At 38.3% G+C, this 19,883-nt stretch overlaps 1 protein-coding gene across 3 annotated transcripts in view; it reads right to left on the reverse strand.

Annotated features, from left to right (window-relative positions):
* Positions 1-2,898: 2,898 nt before the first annotated feature.
* LOC141928811 (neuronal acetylcholine receptor subunit alpha-7) overlaps positions 2,899-19,883 on the reverse strand; it is a 44,213-nt gene continuing 27,228 nt past the window's right edge. For 2 of the 3 annotated variants that reach the window (XM_074837551.1, XM_074837553.1), the window contains 8 exons: positions 18,890-18,999; positions 18,316-18,336; positions 13,278-13,357; positions 11,905-12,072; positions 11,340-11,534; positions 9,942-10,028; positions 9,172-9,281; positions 2,899-7,068 (listed from right to left, as the gene is read on the reverse strand). In XM_074837551.1, the coding sequence (XP_074693652.1) occupies positions 6,550-7,068; positions 9,172-9,281; positions 9,942-10,028; positions 11,340-11,534; positions 11,905-12,072; positions 13,278-13,357; positions 18,316-18,336; positions 18,890-18,999 (1,290 nt within the window). In that variant the 3' untranslated portion in view covers positions 2,899-6,549. The remainder of the gene's footprint in view (positions 7,069-9,171; positions 9,282-9,941; positions 10,029-11,339; positions 11,535-11,904; positions 12,073-13,277; positions 13,358-18,315; positions 18,337-18,889; positions 19,000-19,883) is intronic. The other variant, XM_074837552.1, reaches the window with a different exon arrangement.

The following is a 19,883-nucleotide window of genomic DNA, read 5'->3' on the forward strand; positions in this document are numbered from 1 at the left end:
CCCTTCACCAGTTTCATTGCCCTTCTCTGGACACGTTCCAGCCCCTCAATGTCTTTCTTGTAGTGAGAGGCCCAAACTGAACCCAGTATTTGAGGTGCGGCCTCACCAGTGCCCAGTACAGGGGGACGATCATTCCCTAGCCCTGCTGGCCACACTATTTCTGATACAAGCCAGGGTGCTGTTGGCCTTCTTGGCCACCTGGGCAGACTGCTGGATCATCTTCAGCCGGCTGTAGACCAACACCCCCAGGTCCTTTTCCAACAGGCAGCTTTCCAGCCACTCCTCCCCAAGCCTGTAGCATCGCATGGGGTTGTTGTGACCCAAGTGCAGGACCCAGCACTGAGCCTTGTTGAACCTCATACAACTGGCCTGAGCCCATCCAGCCAGCCTGCTCAGATCCCTCTGTAGAGCTTTCCTACCCTCAAGCACATCAACACTCCTGCACAACTTGATGTCATCTGCAAACTTAAGTGAGGGTGCTCTTGATCTCCTTGTCCAGATCACTGATAAAGATATTAAACAGAACTGGCCCCAGTACTGAGTCCTGGGGAACACCACTTGTGGCCGGCCACCAACTCTGTTCACCACAACTCTTTGGGTCTGGCCATCCAGCCAGCTTTTTACCCAGCAAAGAGTACGCCTGTCCAAGCCATTAGCAGCCAGTTTCTCCAGGAGAATGCTGTGGAAAACAGTGTCAGAGGCTTTTACTAAAGTCTAGATAGACAACATCTGCAGCCTTTCCCTCATCCACTAAGTGGGTCATCTTGTCATAGAAGGAGATGAGGTTAGCCAAGCAGGACCTGCCTTTCATAAACCCATGCTGACTGGGCCTGATCACCTGGTTGTCCTGTATGTGCTGCATGATGGCACTCGAGATGACCTTCCCTGACACTGAGGTCAGACTGACAGGCCTGTAGTTCCCTGGATCCTCCTTCCAGCCCTTCTTGCAGGTGGGTGTCACAGCATGCTAACTTCCAGTCAACTTGAAAACTACTGTGTTTTATGGCAGTATCCAGATTAAGTTCTAGTTGGGCTTTGGCCCTTCTAATTTTCATCCTTATGCCAGATTTCTGGACTCAGTAGAAAGATTTCTCTGCCTTTCCCAGACACTGAGGCACTGGGTTATATCCTTAATTGTTTAGTTAAGAGAAAAACCTCTATGGATGTTATTCTCATGTATGCATGTTCCAGAGTAGCATTATATCATGTCATGGCTGTTAAATTTTTGTTGGGTTTTGGTTTTGGGGTTTTTAAAGGTTTAAATTTGAAAATATGCAGACAGTTCAAATTATTTTGGAGTTTAAACTGCTATTCCTGCATAGCTTTATTACGGGGACAAGTCACTACAGACTATAGTTCTGAAAATCTAGTGATATCTTTACAGTGAGGGTATAGATAAGACACTGATGCTAAGTTTCAGACTTGAATATTTTCATGTTCTGTTAATAAATTACAATTTTGAATGTGGTTATTGGAGCGTGAGAGACTGGAATGTGAGATCTCTCTACGCCGTCATCTGCAAATTGCTTAATAGCACAAATAAATGTTACATAAACATTAAGGTTTTCTTTTAAGCTGCAGAAGCAATGTAAAAAATAGATAATAGTGAAAGGCTTTCATTTGTGGTTGTAGTCCTGTTAAGATCCTGTTAATTACCAAGTTAGATTTGCTGTAACATGCAGATTCTGTTTGCAGCCTTTTAAGATTTACTGATATTTTAATATCATCAGGTTAGGCTAAGAAATCAGTTTTGGCTGAAGAGAAAATAGATTCTGATTGTTCTTACAGGATTAAAACTGGATGGCTGATACTGTTACTCTCTATAGCCACAAGACCCAGTGCTCTGATGGACATTGCCACCCACAGGGCAATGGATTGGATCTGCTTATGTATAAACTCCTAAGCCATACCAGCTTTCAGTCTGCACATAAACCACCCAGATGCCTGAGAGTGGTAGCAGACAACAGTCCAATTTTAATCCTCATTCACCATCGCTTCAGAGATGAAGTATGTGATGGTAGGTTTATACACAGTGCCAGGAAACTGCCTGGTGTGTGCTGAGCTAAACTTGTCTGACCATGTTGAAGTATAACAGTAAGTCTGAGGTAGTATGTCCTGCTCTCAGCACTCTAAAAGAGAGGGTAGGCATGTTGGCTTGGAAGAGTGAGCAGCCATCAGCATAAGCCTCACCTGAATATCTGATATTGTGACCCATGGCAGCTCTTATCCAAAGGCAGGTTGGATTCAGTAACAACTACATGCTTGTATGACTTGGTGTGTTGACCTCGACCAAACTGGTCTTCATCAGCTGTTCCTTACAACCTTGTCAAATTGGTAAGAGAATAAAGCCTTGGGTTCAGCAACCCTTGATTGTTACTACCCGGACATGCTCAGCAGAATGTTGTAAAGATAGAAAGCTTTTCAGGAAGCTGTTTCAGCATGTGGGCAGTGTCTCCAAAAAACGACACGGACATGTTTTTTCCCCATCTGGGGGATATTATGCTGATTAGAAATTTTTTCACCAGTAGCCAACAAGCAAAATTTGCAGCTGGCAAAACCAACGGTTTATTCAGCTGGTATGGATTGTTTTTTCTCTCTTGCTTCTCTCTTCTGTGTCAAACTTCAAGAAGTAAATTAATACTGGCACTGAGGCCAGTCCAAAGAATAAGGTATTTCAGTCCTACTTGGTTAACTTTGATCACTTATGTAAGACTGAAGTAATACATGTTTAGTGTGGGACTGGTTTGCTAGGAGGATGTAAATGTATTTTTAATTATCGAAGACTTTTGTCATCCCAGATTGATAAATCCAAAGACATTTTTCTTTCTTTTATGGCTATTCATGTTTTCTACTGCTTGAGTTTGCTTCCATCTTAGCAAAATGAGAAAGAATCAAAAGTCTCTTGATCTAAATCTTTATTTGTACTGGACTGAAAAGGTATTGAATTGCTTATATGACAATCAGTACCTGACAGATGCAACATCTCTTTCTAATGCCCTTTATGCAATGCTTCTTAATGTAAAAAATAGTGTAACAAAGGAAAGAAAATCCGTGACTTTGGTTTACCTTCTTTTCTTGTTAAAGAAGGTGAAAAGTTGAATTGTCACAGGTGAACTGAGATTACATTCTGCAGCTAGAGAGAATGTAAAGAGAATTTAAAGAAACCCTTAAAAAAAGTCTTACATAGTATTATCAATTCCTATATAAAATAATTTAATATTTTAAATACTGTTTAAATAATTTATCTGTATTTAAAACTAACCTTTTAAAATTTTATGTTTGGAACTTTTTTGGCATTAACACTTAAATAAAATTTTTTAAATATTAAAAAATTTTTAAAATATTCAATACAATTCAATATAAAACCAGAAAAATAATATACATTGTTCACACATAGTATTGTACATGACAGCTGAGCTCTAGATTGAGCTTTTGAATTTGTCAGACAAGTCATAGCTTAGTTGTGGTGCACCATTTGCTTATCCTCTCTCTGGACTCTTAAGATCGTAACAGATCCTTACCATCAATATGTAGTCTTTAATATTATATACACATACTGTATACAGTATTTAGTTTCCATCTCTATGCCCAGAATTGTAAATAAATATTCTTCCCAGCATTTAGATCAAAATATTGTTTAGCACGTACACAAATATATTTAAGACGCACACAATTTGACAAGAAACATACCAATTTTGCTCAGCTCAGTTATAGGAAAATTTAACTCACAGGTGCAAAATAACATAAGTGAGAAGTTGTCACTGTTGTATTTAAAATTTATAATAATCTTATTACCAAATGTTTACAGGTTGTGTTAACAGTAGGAAAATCAGGATTCACTTGTCCCCTTGGTGCATTTTCATTAATCCTGCCAATGACAAAGGCAGTAGTGTAGGCATGATGCTGGTGTCTTACAGCTACTTTGTCTAACACCTGGGAATTGCTGACACTGTTACAAACTCAGTGTTACAGACTTTGGCAGGACTTCCCTAAAGGCTAAATACCAGTCTCCAGTTTTTAAGTGTAGGCGTGTCTGTCATTGATAATGAAGTTTACTGTCAAATTGTAAATTGCCTTCTCCATCCTTCTGTAAAGAACTCCTGTATTTAGCAAGATGATTTCTACAGATACTGTAAATGGATTCTGGGGGAAAGAGGGGTACTCTTATTCTTCCTATATTGCATGTGTCATGTATTATGATTGCAATAGTTGTGTCCCATTGTACAAGGTAGTCCCCAAAAGTCTTCATTTCTTCTTGAAAAGTTCTTCTCCAAGAGGACCTCAAAGCTTTACAAACACTAAATGGAACAAACATTCTGCGTAGCTACGTAGGGATACTTGCAGAAGGAAACAATACAAATGCAAATCAACATTCGCATCAGGAAGCCTCGTCTAGAAACATGACTCAGAAGAGCAGCACATGCCACATAATATGATATTCACAAATGAACAAAACTCACATTTCAGATTTTGGGCTCATAGTTTCCTATTTATATGCAATATACAAACTAGAAACTATTTGCAGGAATTACTCTATGGCTAGTTCTGAATAATTGTTCCTGAAAATGTAACTCCTTCACAGATAACTCAGAAACACTTTGTTTCAAGATGAGCTTTCAAGAAGGATTTGAATGCTTTGCTCATGTCTTTGCAGTGTGAGACTCTGAATAAACTTTCAGGAAAACACAATTCACAAACTCTGAGAAATATCCTGAATTCCCTTCACTTCTCCTGCCCTTTTCTCTGGCATGAAGGTGCTTGAGCAAGGTGTTCACTCACGTGATGGACTGTACCTGTGTTAACTCTGGGCTTGGTTTACATGAAATTTGATTCTCCTTGCTTTCAGGGGAGCAGACTCTGAAAACGAAATTGTTACCTAGGGAGTCATGGTACCTAGTACCATTTCAGTCACTTTATTTTAATCCAGTTTAAGAGATGAAGGGAGGCCTTGATTTTATTTCACAGTAAAAACACGGTATAACACAGGCCTCTATTTGTGTCTCTGAAGACCTCAGCCAAAAAGTCAGGATTCTGCAGGATAAAGCAAGTAGTCAATGCTAAAATAATCCTCCCCCACATCTTCTACCATTTTTATCACTGGTCAGGAATACTGGTGTGCCAGCAAGAGACTAATTCTCAGCTTTTTTGTACACACGAAGTTTCAGGTCCTGGTATTCTCAGCTCAGCCCTTTTCATTAAGACATCGAAGTCACATGAAAACTAAGCATATTTTGACAGGATATTTTCAGAATCAGAAATAACAAAGTGATGAACTGTTAAGTTTTGCCTTTGCAAATGTCTGTCTAGACTTAAGAGAATTTGTATTTAAGTCTTAACCTTTCCTTGGATGTATATGCAGTGTGTATATATAAATACATATTTATACAGTTCATAGTTTATATCAGACCCAAGAAAGCTTTAATATTCATTAGTGCTCTTTGGATGATAAACTGAGCAGAAAAGGTGCCGTTTTCTTGTAAAGACATGTTATGATGGCTCAACAGAAAGAAGTCTATAAAAAGCTAAGCATACAACAGATCAAACATTTAATTTTTAAATTAAAACCTTAACCTCAGGATTTAACGGCTTCTTTTTGCTTTAGATTCTTCATTTATGCTTAAGCCTGTACAAGACACTGAGTTCCTTTTTCCACATTGGAATCAGTTAACAGTAAAGAGACAAGTGTGTGTATTTTTTTAATTTATTTTTTTTTAAACAACTGAGGATAAAGGCATCATAAATCCTTTTTTTTTTTTTTTTGGTAGTTAAAAAGGTCACCAGTTGAAAGAACGTCTTTCTTGAGAGAAGGAAGAAGTAGTAAACACTGCAAAATTACTGTCAAGCCTATTTAAGAATTCAGGCCAAACTTCCAGGTCAAATCCAGAAAGATACAGAAGGATGAGTTATGTGGTGTATCATCTTAACTTTCAGGTTTGTGGTGTCTCAAATTCAGAATCCTGTAAATTCACATATGCTCTATCTAAAATGCATGGAGGGAGTTATGGTCTGACTGGTTATGAGTGAGCTGGAGAGCTACATACCACAACTCAGTAAGAAGCAGTAACTGAAAAGCAAACTTTTTTTCCCTTTTCTCTCTGCTGTTTGAGCTTCCATCTATTTGGATTTAATCTTCTCCTAAACATAAGTGTTTATGATCACTCATTCAAATAATTAAGGTGGACCACCTTCTATCTTTTATAACAAAGCCTGGAAGAAGTGACATTGCTGGCATTGCCTACCTGTTATTTTGTAATAGTTCAAAAATGTGTAAGAGACGGTGGTGCAATGCCCTGTCATTCTGAAGGGACTTGCAGCCACTTCGCCTCTCCCACAGAAGAGTGCTCAGAGGACCTGCACACAGGCAGCCCAGGGAGAAATCCTTGGCTTCCCTTCTGAAATGGTGCCACCAAAAGGAACTCATGACCAGAGAGGGGGCAAAAGAAAGCGGACAATGAGAAGCAGTATACTCATTAAAAACAAGCAATCAAACAAAAACACACTCTTATTTGCTACATATCATACTTCAGAGAATCAGACTGTAGTTAGGAGTTAAGCAAAATCTTTAGACACAGCCTCTACGAAGTTTGGTGCTGACATTAAAATACCAATTGTACAAATAATTGTGAAGACTGAAAAAGCCATCAAGCAGAGCCGATCCACTACAGAGGCTGCAAACTTCCACTCATTGCAAACGGCTTCCACTTCATCCTGGTCTCTGAATCGGTTTGCAATGTACCTGACCTCTTCCAAGATCTTAGCCAAATCTGGGTCACCTTCAGAGGGGTGGCCACTGTGCAGCAGGTTTTCTTCGTCTGTTGGTGAGCAGGTCATCCTCCCACAGATCACCCCTGAATCAGTGGTAGGTGTGCAGTGAACCCCTTCCAGCCCCCTAAACCCAATGTATAGCATATTCCCATTACTGGATTGCTGTCCACTCACAGTGTTCATCTCCACACTTGATAGGCTACATCGACGCTGTTTATGTTGACAGGCAGGACGCACTTTATCTTCCCCTGGTCTTTTCATTCTCAGAAACCAAGCACACCAGTTGAGAAGGATGATTCTTGTCTGAAAGAAAATTTTTGAGAATAAGCATTTCTTTACACAGCCACTGTCTCTGGGCACTGTTGGCATTTTTGCAGCCTGGGTGACTGTGTGGTCCATGGTCTCTGCTTAGTCTGCACAGGAGTTCTAGAAAATGGTGCCAGAGTTTTCCAACTGATTAATTTGCCAATCACTGAGGCTGCTTTCTTATTCTAGCAGTGTTGCTGGTTGCCTGAGGCTGACTATCACTATTGGGAGTCCCCCCTCCTCTGATGGCAGTCTCCGTAGCGTTGATTTTTCCTTGCACTTTAACACCAATATGGCAGCCTTTTCTACCTTTACTACAAACCATGAATTAAAAAAAAACCCCAACAACTTACTGAAGAAGAGTTACTTTTTAATAGTCTTCATAGCGCTGCTTTAGATTGTAGTCAATATATTACAATTCTTTCACTCATATTTGTGTTCTAATATTAAATTATTCAGATGACATTACTGTTTGTAGGGGGCTGCTAAAACAGATGCTCGACTGGACTGGACTACTAAGCTTTACAATGTTTTGGCTCTGCTCTCACATGGCTTTCATGACAGTTGATTGCAGATTTGAGAAAACAGATCTGGATATAGCATGGAGAAAAGATGGAAAAACTTTGATTAAAAAAAATTACTTCGCAGATTTAATGAGAGTGTATAATTTTATTGTTTTCTACATTGTCTTAATCCAGCCTCACAGAGGGTGCAGGCAAGCCAGAGACTGTTCCAGTTCAGATGCAAGCTTCTGTAATTCATTTCAATCAGATTTTAAGAGCTCATTTCAGTGTTTCTTTTCCAGAGCACTAATTAAATATTATTGTCTCATATAATATGCAAATCTTACACTGTAATTAATATTAGATTTGGTCTATTTATTCTGACTGTGGATTGCCACGCAGAGTAGATATTATATCCAGGCAAAAATCCTAGCCAGAGGCAGATTTTGCCTTGTTACTCTATTTACACTACCAAGCTTCTCCTAGAAGGATATTGCATTAACTGAGGGCCTAATCCAAAATCCACCAGTATCCAAATAATGTTTAATGGACTTCAGCTTATCAACACTAAAGCTCACTCCTCTACCTCAGGTACTCTGTTTGCTGAGGATGTTTGGCTCAGTACTAGACATTTGTACCCTTCAGGTCATCAAACATGCATCTAAAGATAGATACCTTTTATTCTGTTAATTCAAAGTTATTTTAAAGTCACTGCCCCAGAATAGCCCAGGGAATATCTCATTATCTCTTGTCCGCAGGGCACTGCTGTATGCACATTCTTTTTGGCTAGTAAGGATAATAATAACTCGTCATTCTAGAGAGAGAAAAAAGGAAAGGTCTTTCCATCTTCAGTAAGGCCTGATGCTGCCATGAGCTGGGTGAAGTCAGGAAGAGTGCACAGTTAGCTGATGATACTTGTCAATATTTAGTAATCCAGTATCAGAGTAATGTTCTCCAGAAAAACAACCACTCATAGAAGTACATTATAAAGAAAGTCTTGTGTGCTTAGAATGACTTTAATTTTTCTTTGCACTTTACTGATGTTCTTGACCAGAGATGTAAAGATGAGGATTTTCAGAGCAAGTTTCACTTCCACTTTAAGAGACATCTTTAACAAGTGCTTTTTAGACTACTGATGTTTCTTTATGCACAGCAGCTAAATAGATAGCAGCTGCACAGTTGCACCTTGAGGCTAGTGTACTTCATGCATTTATAATCTCCAGCAGCACCTTACACTTTCCTTCTACCTGTTTCAGTTTTGACATCTGCAGCTTATTTGAAAATCACCTTCAATTATATTTAGGTTTTAGCAAAATTCTAAACTGCTTCTAGCTGTTGTGAAGGAGATTCTGAATACAGAAGCAAGCTGAGGTATATTCATTCTCTCTCTTGCACACACACACACTCTCTAAGAACCCAACCACACAAAACATATCTGGACATGTCATTTCTGCTGAAACTAATTTTCAAAACAAAGCGTTTAGTAAGGATTTATAAGTTTTTAACAGTAAGAAGTAAACATGGGTCACTAGCTACTCTATTACATCCCTGATCTGGGCATTTATGCAATGGATAATGAATGAAAATCAAACCTTACCCATTTAGGCATTTTCCCCCCATCTGGATCATGATGATGGTATTGTAGAACAATAACAGTGACAACAACAGAAAGACCAACAATAATCATAGTGCTGGCAAAATACTGAGCTGCAAAATAAACAGATAATTACAGCAATATACTTTAGCTGATATTGCTTTGTAGCTGTTATAAGGGGTGTTTACATACATGCATAGTGTTAAGTTCTTTTTCCAGCGTAGTGGTACATGTGCTACTTTAGGCACTTGTGACAGATTTCTCAAAAGCAGAAAGAGCAGCCATTAGTAATTGTAGTAGCTAGACTTTAGTAATTGTCCTTGTGGAACTGAGCACCTGCCTTTTCTAAGCAACCTTGAAAAAAATTGTTCTCTCATTTTCTTTCACCAGTATTGTAGAGGCTGGCTAGTACTTTTGAAAAGTTTCACTGTTTGAGCAATTACAATGGGAAGATTTGATCATGTTTAGCTCTGTATTCCTAACGTCTGGCCAATTGTGTCAAAACTGCAACTTCTTCCATGGAAAACTTGACTCCCTTACAATTTCCCAAAATACACCAACAGGTTCTCTATTTTGTTCAGAGCAGAGAACACAGAAGTTGTATAGGAGACCACACCCATCAGAGCATTTCATCAACTGGCAACATTTTTCTAATTCAATTGCAGTAGGCGATTTGTACAGGTGGTAATTTGCCTTACTGCTGGCCTTCATGCAAAGTCACTGCACCTCATTTGACAAAACATAAAAGTGAGTATATGCTATAGTTAGCTTACCGATTAAGGGCACAGAATCAGATGTTGCTGGCATAATTTCAGCCACAAGTAACATGAAGACAGTGAGAGACAATAAAACTGTTATACCTGAAAGATAAACATTAAGTGTGAAATCAGATCAGCAGCTTGTAATTACAGGGCAGTAAAAAGCAGAAAATGTATCTGAAGGCATGCTCTTTGCAAGATGCATTCCCCCTGTTACCCTTGCATTAGTAGGTACTCCTATCCCTTCTTGTACTATCTCAAGTTCAGGGTAGCAGTGCTGCCAAACTAGTACCAATGCTTGCACAGACATATATATTTTTAGATCCTTGTAACTGTTCAGCTTTTATCACCATTTGCTAATTAGCTGAGGTGAATCAAAGTAATTCTTCCTGCTTGTTTGCTTTAGAAACAGGGTGTGATTTTGAGTATTTGAGCACATGACACTTGATTAATTGGTGTGGAAGCTACAGGTGGTGTAATGCGTAATATTCCTGAAAAACAGATCTGCTGTCTTGGACAGATTTTGATATCTTTTGATACTAGCTGTTGGGTTCTGCACATGGCTATGCCCGAGCAGTCTTGACTGTTGATTTTTGGACTTTGACTTGTGTTGTTCAGTGATGAGTTCCCATCTTTTTGGAACAAGGCTTAGCTCTTTTCTCAGGACTAGTCTTAAATAATAGGGAGTCATTGTCTGGTGGAAAAGGATTTAGGAACAAAGAATCTTAAAATATGGGGAAGGACTTCTTGATTAGGGAGGCTACTACTCAATTAAATCACATGCTGGAGAAATGTCAATTTTGTTTCTACCTTTTAACAGCTATGTTCACTCAGTAGAAGCCAGTGCATTTGCAGTTTTGTATGAGGCAAAAAGTTTCATTAAATATTTAACCTCCATCTTAAGGATCAAATACCTAAAATCATCAGATTTGTTTCACAAACCAATACTTTAGTTAAAATTCGCTATAAAAAACAGAATAGTAGCAGTTAGAATCAATCTTTCTGAGAAGGCACCATAGGCTCTTAGTACAACTCACTATTAAAAGGAAAAATTAAGAATTCCATGTTAAAGTGTTCAAATGCATATTTGTAAACTTAAGCTTTACTCAGTGAACGTGGGATTTTTCTTCAGCAAATAAACGTCAAAAAATGAAGTCCTGCTTCTTAAGGAAGGTAGTTGGGAATTGTCACGCTTCTGTTTGGCTGGCTGGAATTTCTCCATTTCACAACTTCAGTGTACCCTAACCTGAGAGCAAGGGTTAAACATCATACAGCTTCAGCACCAAGCAGTAAAAAGAGCTCATGAGCCAGAACAGGTCACACAAGCGATTCCTCCTTGCCTACTAAAAAAACTTTAAAAAGGACAACTTCTTTTGGCTTGGTCATATTTAAAATATCCTATTAAGGATTTACCTAGTGAGATCTTTTCTCCCGAGTCTGCTGGAAGCAGAAAAACTAACAAAGCAAGTGACGATATCAATACACAAGGAATAAGAAGATTGAGTCCGTAATAGAGAGTCCTACGTCTCATAGTTACTGTGAATGTTACATCGGGGTAGGGTTCTTTACAACATTCATAAAAACTCTCAGTTCTCTTCCCAGGAACTCCTGTGTAGGAGGGAAAAGAAAGAAAACCAGAAATTAATGTGAATAAACTGTATATTATGTAGCGATTATTTTTTAAAAGGATAAATGTAGCTTTCTAAGTTTTACTATAGGTAAAACTTTAAGCTTAATTACCAATTAAGTAATTTTTCTCAGATAATAAAGATACTTACTGAATTCAAGCAGCAGTTTTGTCACCTACTTTTTTATGTTGATTTTCATCTTACCTCTGTTCTCAGAGATTCAAATGCCACTAGCCTAGGTCATTTATTAATTTAATTTCTGTCTTCATTTTCCAATCATTATTCCATCCCTTTCAGCAGTGGAGACAAGGCTGCAAGTTCACAGTATAAGTAAGAAATCAAGAGCTTACCTACTAAATCCCACTCTCCATTTGAAATATAGCCAGATATATCCGCTTCTTGCATTTGTAAGTCCAAGGACCAGCCTCCATAAGTCCAGGATCCAAATTTCAGGTTACACTTCTGAACATCAAATGGAAACCAGCGCACATCTATGTAGCATGAGCTTTTAAATATGCCTAGATTGGATTTTAGACAAAACCACTTAATTTAAATGTCTGTCCCACATAATTTTATGTACCTCTTGAAACCAGACCTTTTTCTACATCGTGCACTCTTTTTTTGACTTGTAAAGCATATTTAAACTCAGTTGTGTCTTGACATGTAAATAGCAAAAGTCAGTCATAGAAAAGGGAAAGAACTGCACTGCTAATACACTGATGTTATAAACTAATTTTTGAACTACATTTCCATTTTGGCATGTAGTCGGAGATTATTTAGAGAAGAGCTCATATTTCTAGATACTGTATTTCAGTAACAAATGAAGCAGAATATGGAATCCGTTCCTCCTATTTCTTTTACTGAACAAAATAAGGAATCCTGAAAGATTATTTGCTGCTTTACTAGATTTACATGATCTTGATTTATTCAGGAAAGCCAGCTTCTTATTTTTCACTTGTTGAGTCAGGCCCTGGCATTTAGCAGCTTTCAGAATTGAATTGAAAAACCCCCACCAAATGGAATATCTTAAATCAAAAGAACAACAGGCAAACCCATGAAATCCTCTGGGGATCTTAGATGGAAAAAAATAATTTGTCTGGAAAGCAGTTGGCTCTATTGCTGTAGTTTCTAAAATTTAGATTCTAGGAAGAGTTGATTCTAAGAATTATACTGAGTTTGGGAACAGAAACAGAACTCCACTGATACATATCCAACAGTCAGCAATATACTTCTGATATCAAATAAATATCAAATACAGACTACTTTCACACTAAAAATTGTTGTGATGAATCATGACGTGAATCACTTCAAATAGAAGATACATCCAAGATGTTACTAAGCATCTTATTGTAAAGTTCACATATTAATAGAAAACAGCTAAATCAATGAAATAAATTTTTATTAAGAGACATTACCATGGCTTTAATAAACAATGTCTTTTTACATTAAGGGCTTTTAATTTTTATATTCTTTTCTGCATCCACACTTCTGAAATTGTGCATTATGAAGAATTTACATAATTGCAATTAAAAATTTATCTTGTATGGTGGTTTTCATACAAAAGTGTTAACCATGTAATGCATGATGCATCTAGGCTTAAAACTATCAGATGATGCTAGCTAGATAAATAAAATATCAGAGAACTGATACTGAATTTGAAACCACACCATACCATACATAAGTAGTCTGTGTTATCAAAATTTATGACATGAAAACAGCCTACCTGGTGGCAGATACTGGCAATGTCCTGAAGAATTGACTAAAACATTAGTGTGAAATGTAGCATCAAATCTTTCATCAGCACTAGAATAGGGTAGAAAGAAAATGGGTTAAATGCTCTTTGACTGGCTGAAGAATATCTGAAACATATCCATTCTTCATAAAAGGATTATTTCCCCCCCCCCCCCCCCCCCCCCCCCCCCCAAACTTGACAGCTTTTCTCCTGTCCCCAGTTTTCTATGGTCTCATAGTAACTGGCCTGACACTATTGGATTGTTCCCGGTTAACTACTGTAAGTGAAGGTGAGCCACCTCGTTCTTGCTGCTCACCTGTCCCACTGCATTCGTTACAGTGCCTTGGCTCTGCTGATCTCCATGCAGAAAGTAAGCACTTCTTAAAAACTTCTCAGGTAACTACAGGGAAATCTGTTCTCTTACTCTCTACATTAACAGCAACTAAGGAATACTGAGGAGATGAATACTCCGGTGCCTCATCCTACCCCTTTGCATGGGTCAACACTATTACTACATGCCATACATAAGACTGTTTAATGCGGCTCCAGCCTTCGTTATCTACTTCAGAACCCACAAACTGGGTTCAGCAAAAGAAAGAAACCCTCTTAGAGGTGTCAGCGCAGTGGTGCTTGCCAGGACAGTCCTGGTGTGCTGTTCTCACACGTCTCTAGAAAAGAATCATAATGTTACTTGGAGAGTGCTTCAAATTATGAATTGGCAGCTACTGCTAAGGAATCTCTCAACTACATGTGGCACTATGACCCAGGAATTTACTAGGCATTAAAATTTTAAGAACTTCGAGATGGGAAAAAAGCTATTTTCAAATATTTAGATGATGAAATAAAGACTATTCCCTCTGAAAAGTTTAGTAAGTTTGATGACTTAAATCACTTTATGAAAGATGTTTAGAATACTGAGCATTGCAGTGGATTTATACTCACACAATATTGTGCCCTATTTCACAGTTCCCATTTACTACTGCAGGTTTTTGTGGTCAGATATTACAGATTCTGATCTATACATCCTTTAAAGTTTGGGACTTAGGTGTTCAAGAAATTGCCATAGTTATTGAAATTGGTGCTGAGATTAAATTGCACAGAATATACTAGGAACATACTGGCAGAGAATGATCTTTGCATCTCAAAATTATTTCAGGAACTGCTGTGTTGAATTCATGTCTGATGTCTGTTGGCTCTGATTATAGACACAGGCTCCTTTCTTGGGCTTTCATTTGTGCAGGGGATAAGCAAAATGAGACATAGGCTACTGTATTTTGTTGTATTGTTTGTAGTTTCCAGACAGCTTGTGGGGACGGACTGGCACACAAGGCAAATACAGTGCCAGCTGCTCTGGGGCAGGGCAGAGGAGGTCGCATGAGCCTCAGGGTCTGGCTTCTTGCTGCAGTCTTTGCTTTCATATACCTAAAAACCTGTGTTGTCTCTAGATTGATTTGAACATGTCAGGTCTATGACATCTCTTTGCCTATTAGTGGTTTAGTATCTCATAATTTTCTAATCACCTTCTAAAACATCAGAAAAATACAGTAAGAGTCTGAGATGGGGAGAAAGTGAAATATTTATAATTCTAGCAGAAGATGAAGTATAAAATGGTATATTTTTCCAGCAGGAAAACCTTTATTGAAATATCCTTTCTAAAAAAGAGGACTTTAATATTTGATCTATTCTCATGCAAATTTTGTATCTCAGAAGCTAAAATAAAGCGATCACTATTTTAGTCATCGTTACTTTGTATTTTATTTTCCCCTTATGTATTCAAAGAAATTACATTTTAAAAAATATCTGAACTGGTCTGTGTAATATGCAGACAAGAAAAAATTAAATCCAAACAATTACTTGCCCATCTGGAGTTGCACTTTTTCCTGTGTGGAGCAGAAGGCTCACAATGTTGAAAATCTTTGCAACTATTTAATTTGAACTCTGAAGACAAGCAGAAAAGTCTAAATATTGTGTATGTAGCATGAAAGAATTCTAGCACTTTAAGGGAAAAAGGCAATTCAATTCTAAGGCAGCTGAGCTAATGTAGGCCACTCTCCTTCAGCTTCACAGCTCATGGCTGGATTCTCTGAATTCGTGTTGCAGCTTCTCTTCCAGTTGGAGCACTAATTGTTCTCCCTCCTCATCTTGGCTGCCTGTTTTCATGACATTTATAAGAAACTGCTAAATCTCTACTCATTGCACTGCTAAATTTATCAGAAGTGGATTCAGAGGATATTGGGGAAAGGGGCAGCAAGAAAGATCATACACAAAACATATATTCACACAGGCGTGAGTGTATACTTGTGCATAAGTCTTGTTTCCTTAGGAAACCATACTTAAAGTCCTGCAAAGGTTTTTATATTAGACATAGACAAGTAATTGCTTTGACTTGAAATTAATAATGGGTACATGATGAAATCAAACAAGTAGTCAAATTTAGAACATAAAAATATCCATGCCACACAAATTACTTGTAAAGTGGAAATTAATGACTAGAAATAAAATTTCTTAGCCTTCTAGGCTAGATTCTGTTCTCTTCCCCTCGAGTGGAGGGCAGTTAAGCACCAGAGGGTTGTTTCTAAGACCTTGCTGCTGTTTCTGGTAATTGGCAAAAATAAAACTTTCAAAAGGACACAAGTGATCAAGGAACCTAGGTTTCATTCCCATGTGGCTTTGCCTTTCATAAGACACATTCTTAGAAGAATATCAAGAGGGTACTCAGACTCAAATATGAAATTCTTTTTTTCTGAAAAAGGAGCATATGTGCTTTCCCAAACTGTGCTTCTGATTGTTTTTTGAAATGCAGTGCTTCAGCTGGGAATGCACCGAGTAGCTAAGTCTTTGCTTGATGAGACTGGACTCAAATGTAATGATAGAAAACCATTTCTGCTACATTTCTTCTTCAGGATATAGCCACCTGAAAGCAGATACTGACTGCAGTACATCGGGATGACAAAGCTGTACCTAGCAGATATAATCCCACTGGGACCTATCTGGAGAATCTCAGGTTAAAAAAACTGGAAAACTGAAATTGTTAAAATGAGACATAACTACGAGAATTTTTGTTATTCCATGAAGTACTGAACACTACATGGTCATCTGGAAAATAATACCACCAGAAATGAGCACTTCTAATAAGTCTAGTAAAACTAACAAAGTGGTAACACAGTCAATCCTGGAATTTGTACACAGGCCAAGATTTTCTTCCCTCAGAAAAACTACAGATGAACTGGCCCTGCTCTCTTCACAGTGTAGACTGGTGTAAAATTTAATACATCTTCCACAAGTTTCTCTGCACTAGGCTGCAGCAAGATGCGTGAGGACTCAAGACATAGTGAAACATACATTCATTAAAACGAAAAGTGAATTTATAGTTCATTAATTTCTTTGTAACTGCAGATGCATGTCCCTAGTGAAGTGTATAGAAATTGAAAGTATCTATCTCAAAATACCATGTCACTATATGAGAACAGAGTAATATTCCCAATGCAATTTCATACAGGAATAAGAATTGGTTTTAAATAGCTTTGCTCTCTGACTAAACTCTGAATAAGATTTTGGATTAAATGGGTGTTCAAAGTAGAAACACTATAGAATAATTACTTCATGACTATGCCATAGCTAACAATCCCAAGATGCAAAAACCTATATTAACAGGAAAGTAGTGTTTTCAGTTTTTCAGGTTATTAAGTTACCCTTCTCATTCTATAATGTGCTTCACCTACAGTTAGCACGTATGCATTAATATTACTAATTTCTAAAAAAATTACCCTTTCATTTTGGATATACTTACTTACACGTTGAAGCATAAATCCTTAGACACACTGAAAGTCTCTCAGGTATGTGATATATGTGAGGAAGAATATTGTCATAATTTATTCTTTTGGAAAACCTCTAAACTGCTGTTGTAGAGTACTAGTTTTATGGCATACACAGTGTATTATTCATCAGGAGAATGGAAACGAATGCATGATTTGTTGGATTCTCCCAAGAATGCTGTCATTTACAGAATCAAGGTATCTAGGAATAAATGCTCAAGAGAACAAACATGCATTGAAAAATACAGTAAGCAAGATTAATGTTGCAAAAATACCCATGCATGCTGCTCCATTTTGTGTACAGAGCATTTGAAAGGTTTTTTAGGCTGGTGTATGGACAACTGAAATACTAATTGCCGTGCTTAAACAAGAAGTAATCTTGACAGGCAGTTACCATAAGCATGGTGAACTCTAGCGGGGAACACCTCAGATCATTTAGTATTAATTGTACCTTTGAGAGGAGCACTGCAGTGTGCTGTGAGCAAAGCAATAACATAGGCCCTAAAGAAAAGCACTCTAAGTGGCTGACAAATGCAGTCACTGGGTGCTGTTATCACGTTACTACAATTCAACGACACCTGTGACAGTCACGTTGATCATAAAGGTGATCATCAAATGGCAAAAGGGAGCGTAACTGCAGCTGACATATTGGGTACAGCTGTTCTCTAGGTCTTGTTGCAACAACAAGCAGCTCCTGAAGTGGGGAGGGGGAGTCAGGTTGATAGGACAGCAGGGTTGTCCTCTTAGTGGCACATGGCAGAGAAACAGAGAAAAAAAAGCCATCAGGAAGACAAAAGGTTCATGTCAGCTGCATGGGCAAAAAAACCCAATGTACCCTGGCTACCACAAAAGAGCCAGTGCAACACGTCCAGAGCAGATGTAAGGTCTTTCCAGCACTTGAGGAACAGCACACAGGCCCACAACAACTGCAGAAAAAGGCAAGTTGTTAAAGAGCAGGCAGCTCTCAGTGCTTTTATTTTTTTAAACTGAATAAATTCCACAGTGGGCACTACCATATAATGGTGCAGCCAAAGAATCTTCCAATGTCAGCCAAAGGTTCTGCAGTGGATTGATAGCAATCTGTCTGTCTCTGAAATAAGCCCAACTCGGAACAGATATGTTGAAGAGGAGAGCAGCAAATATTCTAGCTATTTTTGTAGCAGGAAGAAAGAGTGACACCAAAACTGGACATGGGAAAATGCAAACATACTTACTGGCATTTACCTATCCTGCCTCTAGTGAAGTAGAGAAGAAGTCAAAAGTCAGATTTGAATTCACCAGTCAACATTTAGACCAAACAAATAATTTAAGATTAATTAAATTAAGATAATTAAACAAATTATCTTTATTAAGATAAATTAAGATAATTAAACAAATAATTATCACTACCTGTACTATTAAACACCACCAGAAGAGTTTAGTTTTCTAATCATCTCACAAAACCCAACTAGAATTGGTGGTAGGGAGGATGTAGTTGTTTATGTAGTATTTGCAGATATGACCTTCTGTTGTGTAAACAGGAGATTGGTAATTTTCCAGTATTCCAAAAACCTGGAAAGTTTTAGAAAAGTATTTCAAAACCTAGGCATTTTGGTGAGATGATTATGTCATTTGCCTTGCCTTATCTTTGCAACTGGAAAGGGTGCTAGATAATCTTATCTAGGCTCCCTTTCCCATGAAAGGTTGGACCAGTTGAGCTTTCAAGGTCCCTTCCAACCAGGGCTATTCTGTGATTCTATAATTCTATGATCTTCTCTCCTTCCCCCCCCAAAAAAAAAGTGTGTCCACCTGTTATAGAGAAGAATATCTGGCTTCCAAATCAGTCCATCAGGAAAACGGACAGTCTTCACTCCTGGGTATTCAGACACGTTCCACTGTAGATAATGATCTGTCCAGTACTAAGACATACACAGAAAAAGTAAGTTAGGTCATCTCATCCACTGGTTTACTGTAGTTCTCTAGGGACTGGATAGCCTGAAACAATAGGTGTTCTCTTGTTAAAGAGATACTATCTAGCTTCAGGCAGTGAAATGTTTGGAAAGGGTGACTTAGGCCACCTAGATCTCAGTGGAAAACATAAAAATCTCATTTTCAATTCACATTGCAGTGCACATAGCAACCTATAAAAGATTTGGGATGTTTGCTGTTTATTGTTCATGCTGTCCCAGGTGTCAGTTTGGGATAGAACAGATTTTCTTTTAAATTAACTTCAGTTAGTTTATCTTCATAGACAACTTTGTTTTCTGTTGTTGGAAATTCTCGGGTTGTAATAACTTGATTATTGACATGAGGTAGAGCAGCCAACAGTCACTGCTGGCAGGGAAAACAACTGAAATGGTAGAACAGTTAATACTAGCATAGGAGGTCTTAGCAGCTCCTGTGGCCTGAAGTTAGGCAACCTCTGAAGCAGGTGCTCAGCAGCACTGGCCCATAAGCAACCTCCCTGGCTGGCGCTTAGGGCACTGGAGGCATCCACCCTAGGGACTACCCATGCTCCGCTCAGCCCATCCTGACTGCCAGTATAGGCAGGGAGTCTTCCGCGGTCAAACCAATAGGGGTTTGACCTGTGTTTAGCATTGCTAAATCCCAGATACTGTCATTGAAGCATATGATCGTCCACAGTCATGAACAAAAGCACTGCCCCAAACTGCAGGCAGCGGAGTATCATTGTCAAAATCTTTGACAGATGTTAAGGTCAGAAGAAATTTCCAATGGGTATTGTGGAGGTAATGTTATTGATCATTCTCATGGGGTATTCACATCAAATTGTTTCATATAATTC

This window comes from Strix aluco, chromosome 12 (assembly GCF_031877795.1).
Source record: "Strix aluco isolate bStrAlu1 chromosome 12, bStrAlu1.hap1, whole genome shotgun sequence".
NCBI classification, from domain to species: domain Eukaryota; kingdom Metazoa; phylum Chordata; class Aves; order Strigiformes; family Strigidae; genus Strix; species Strix aluco.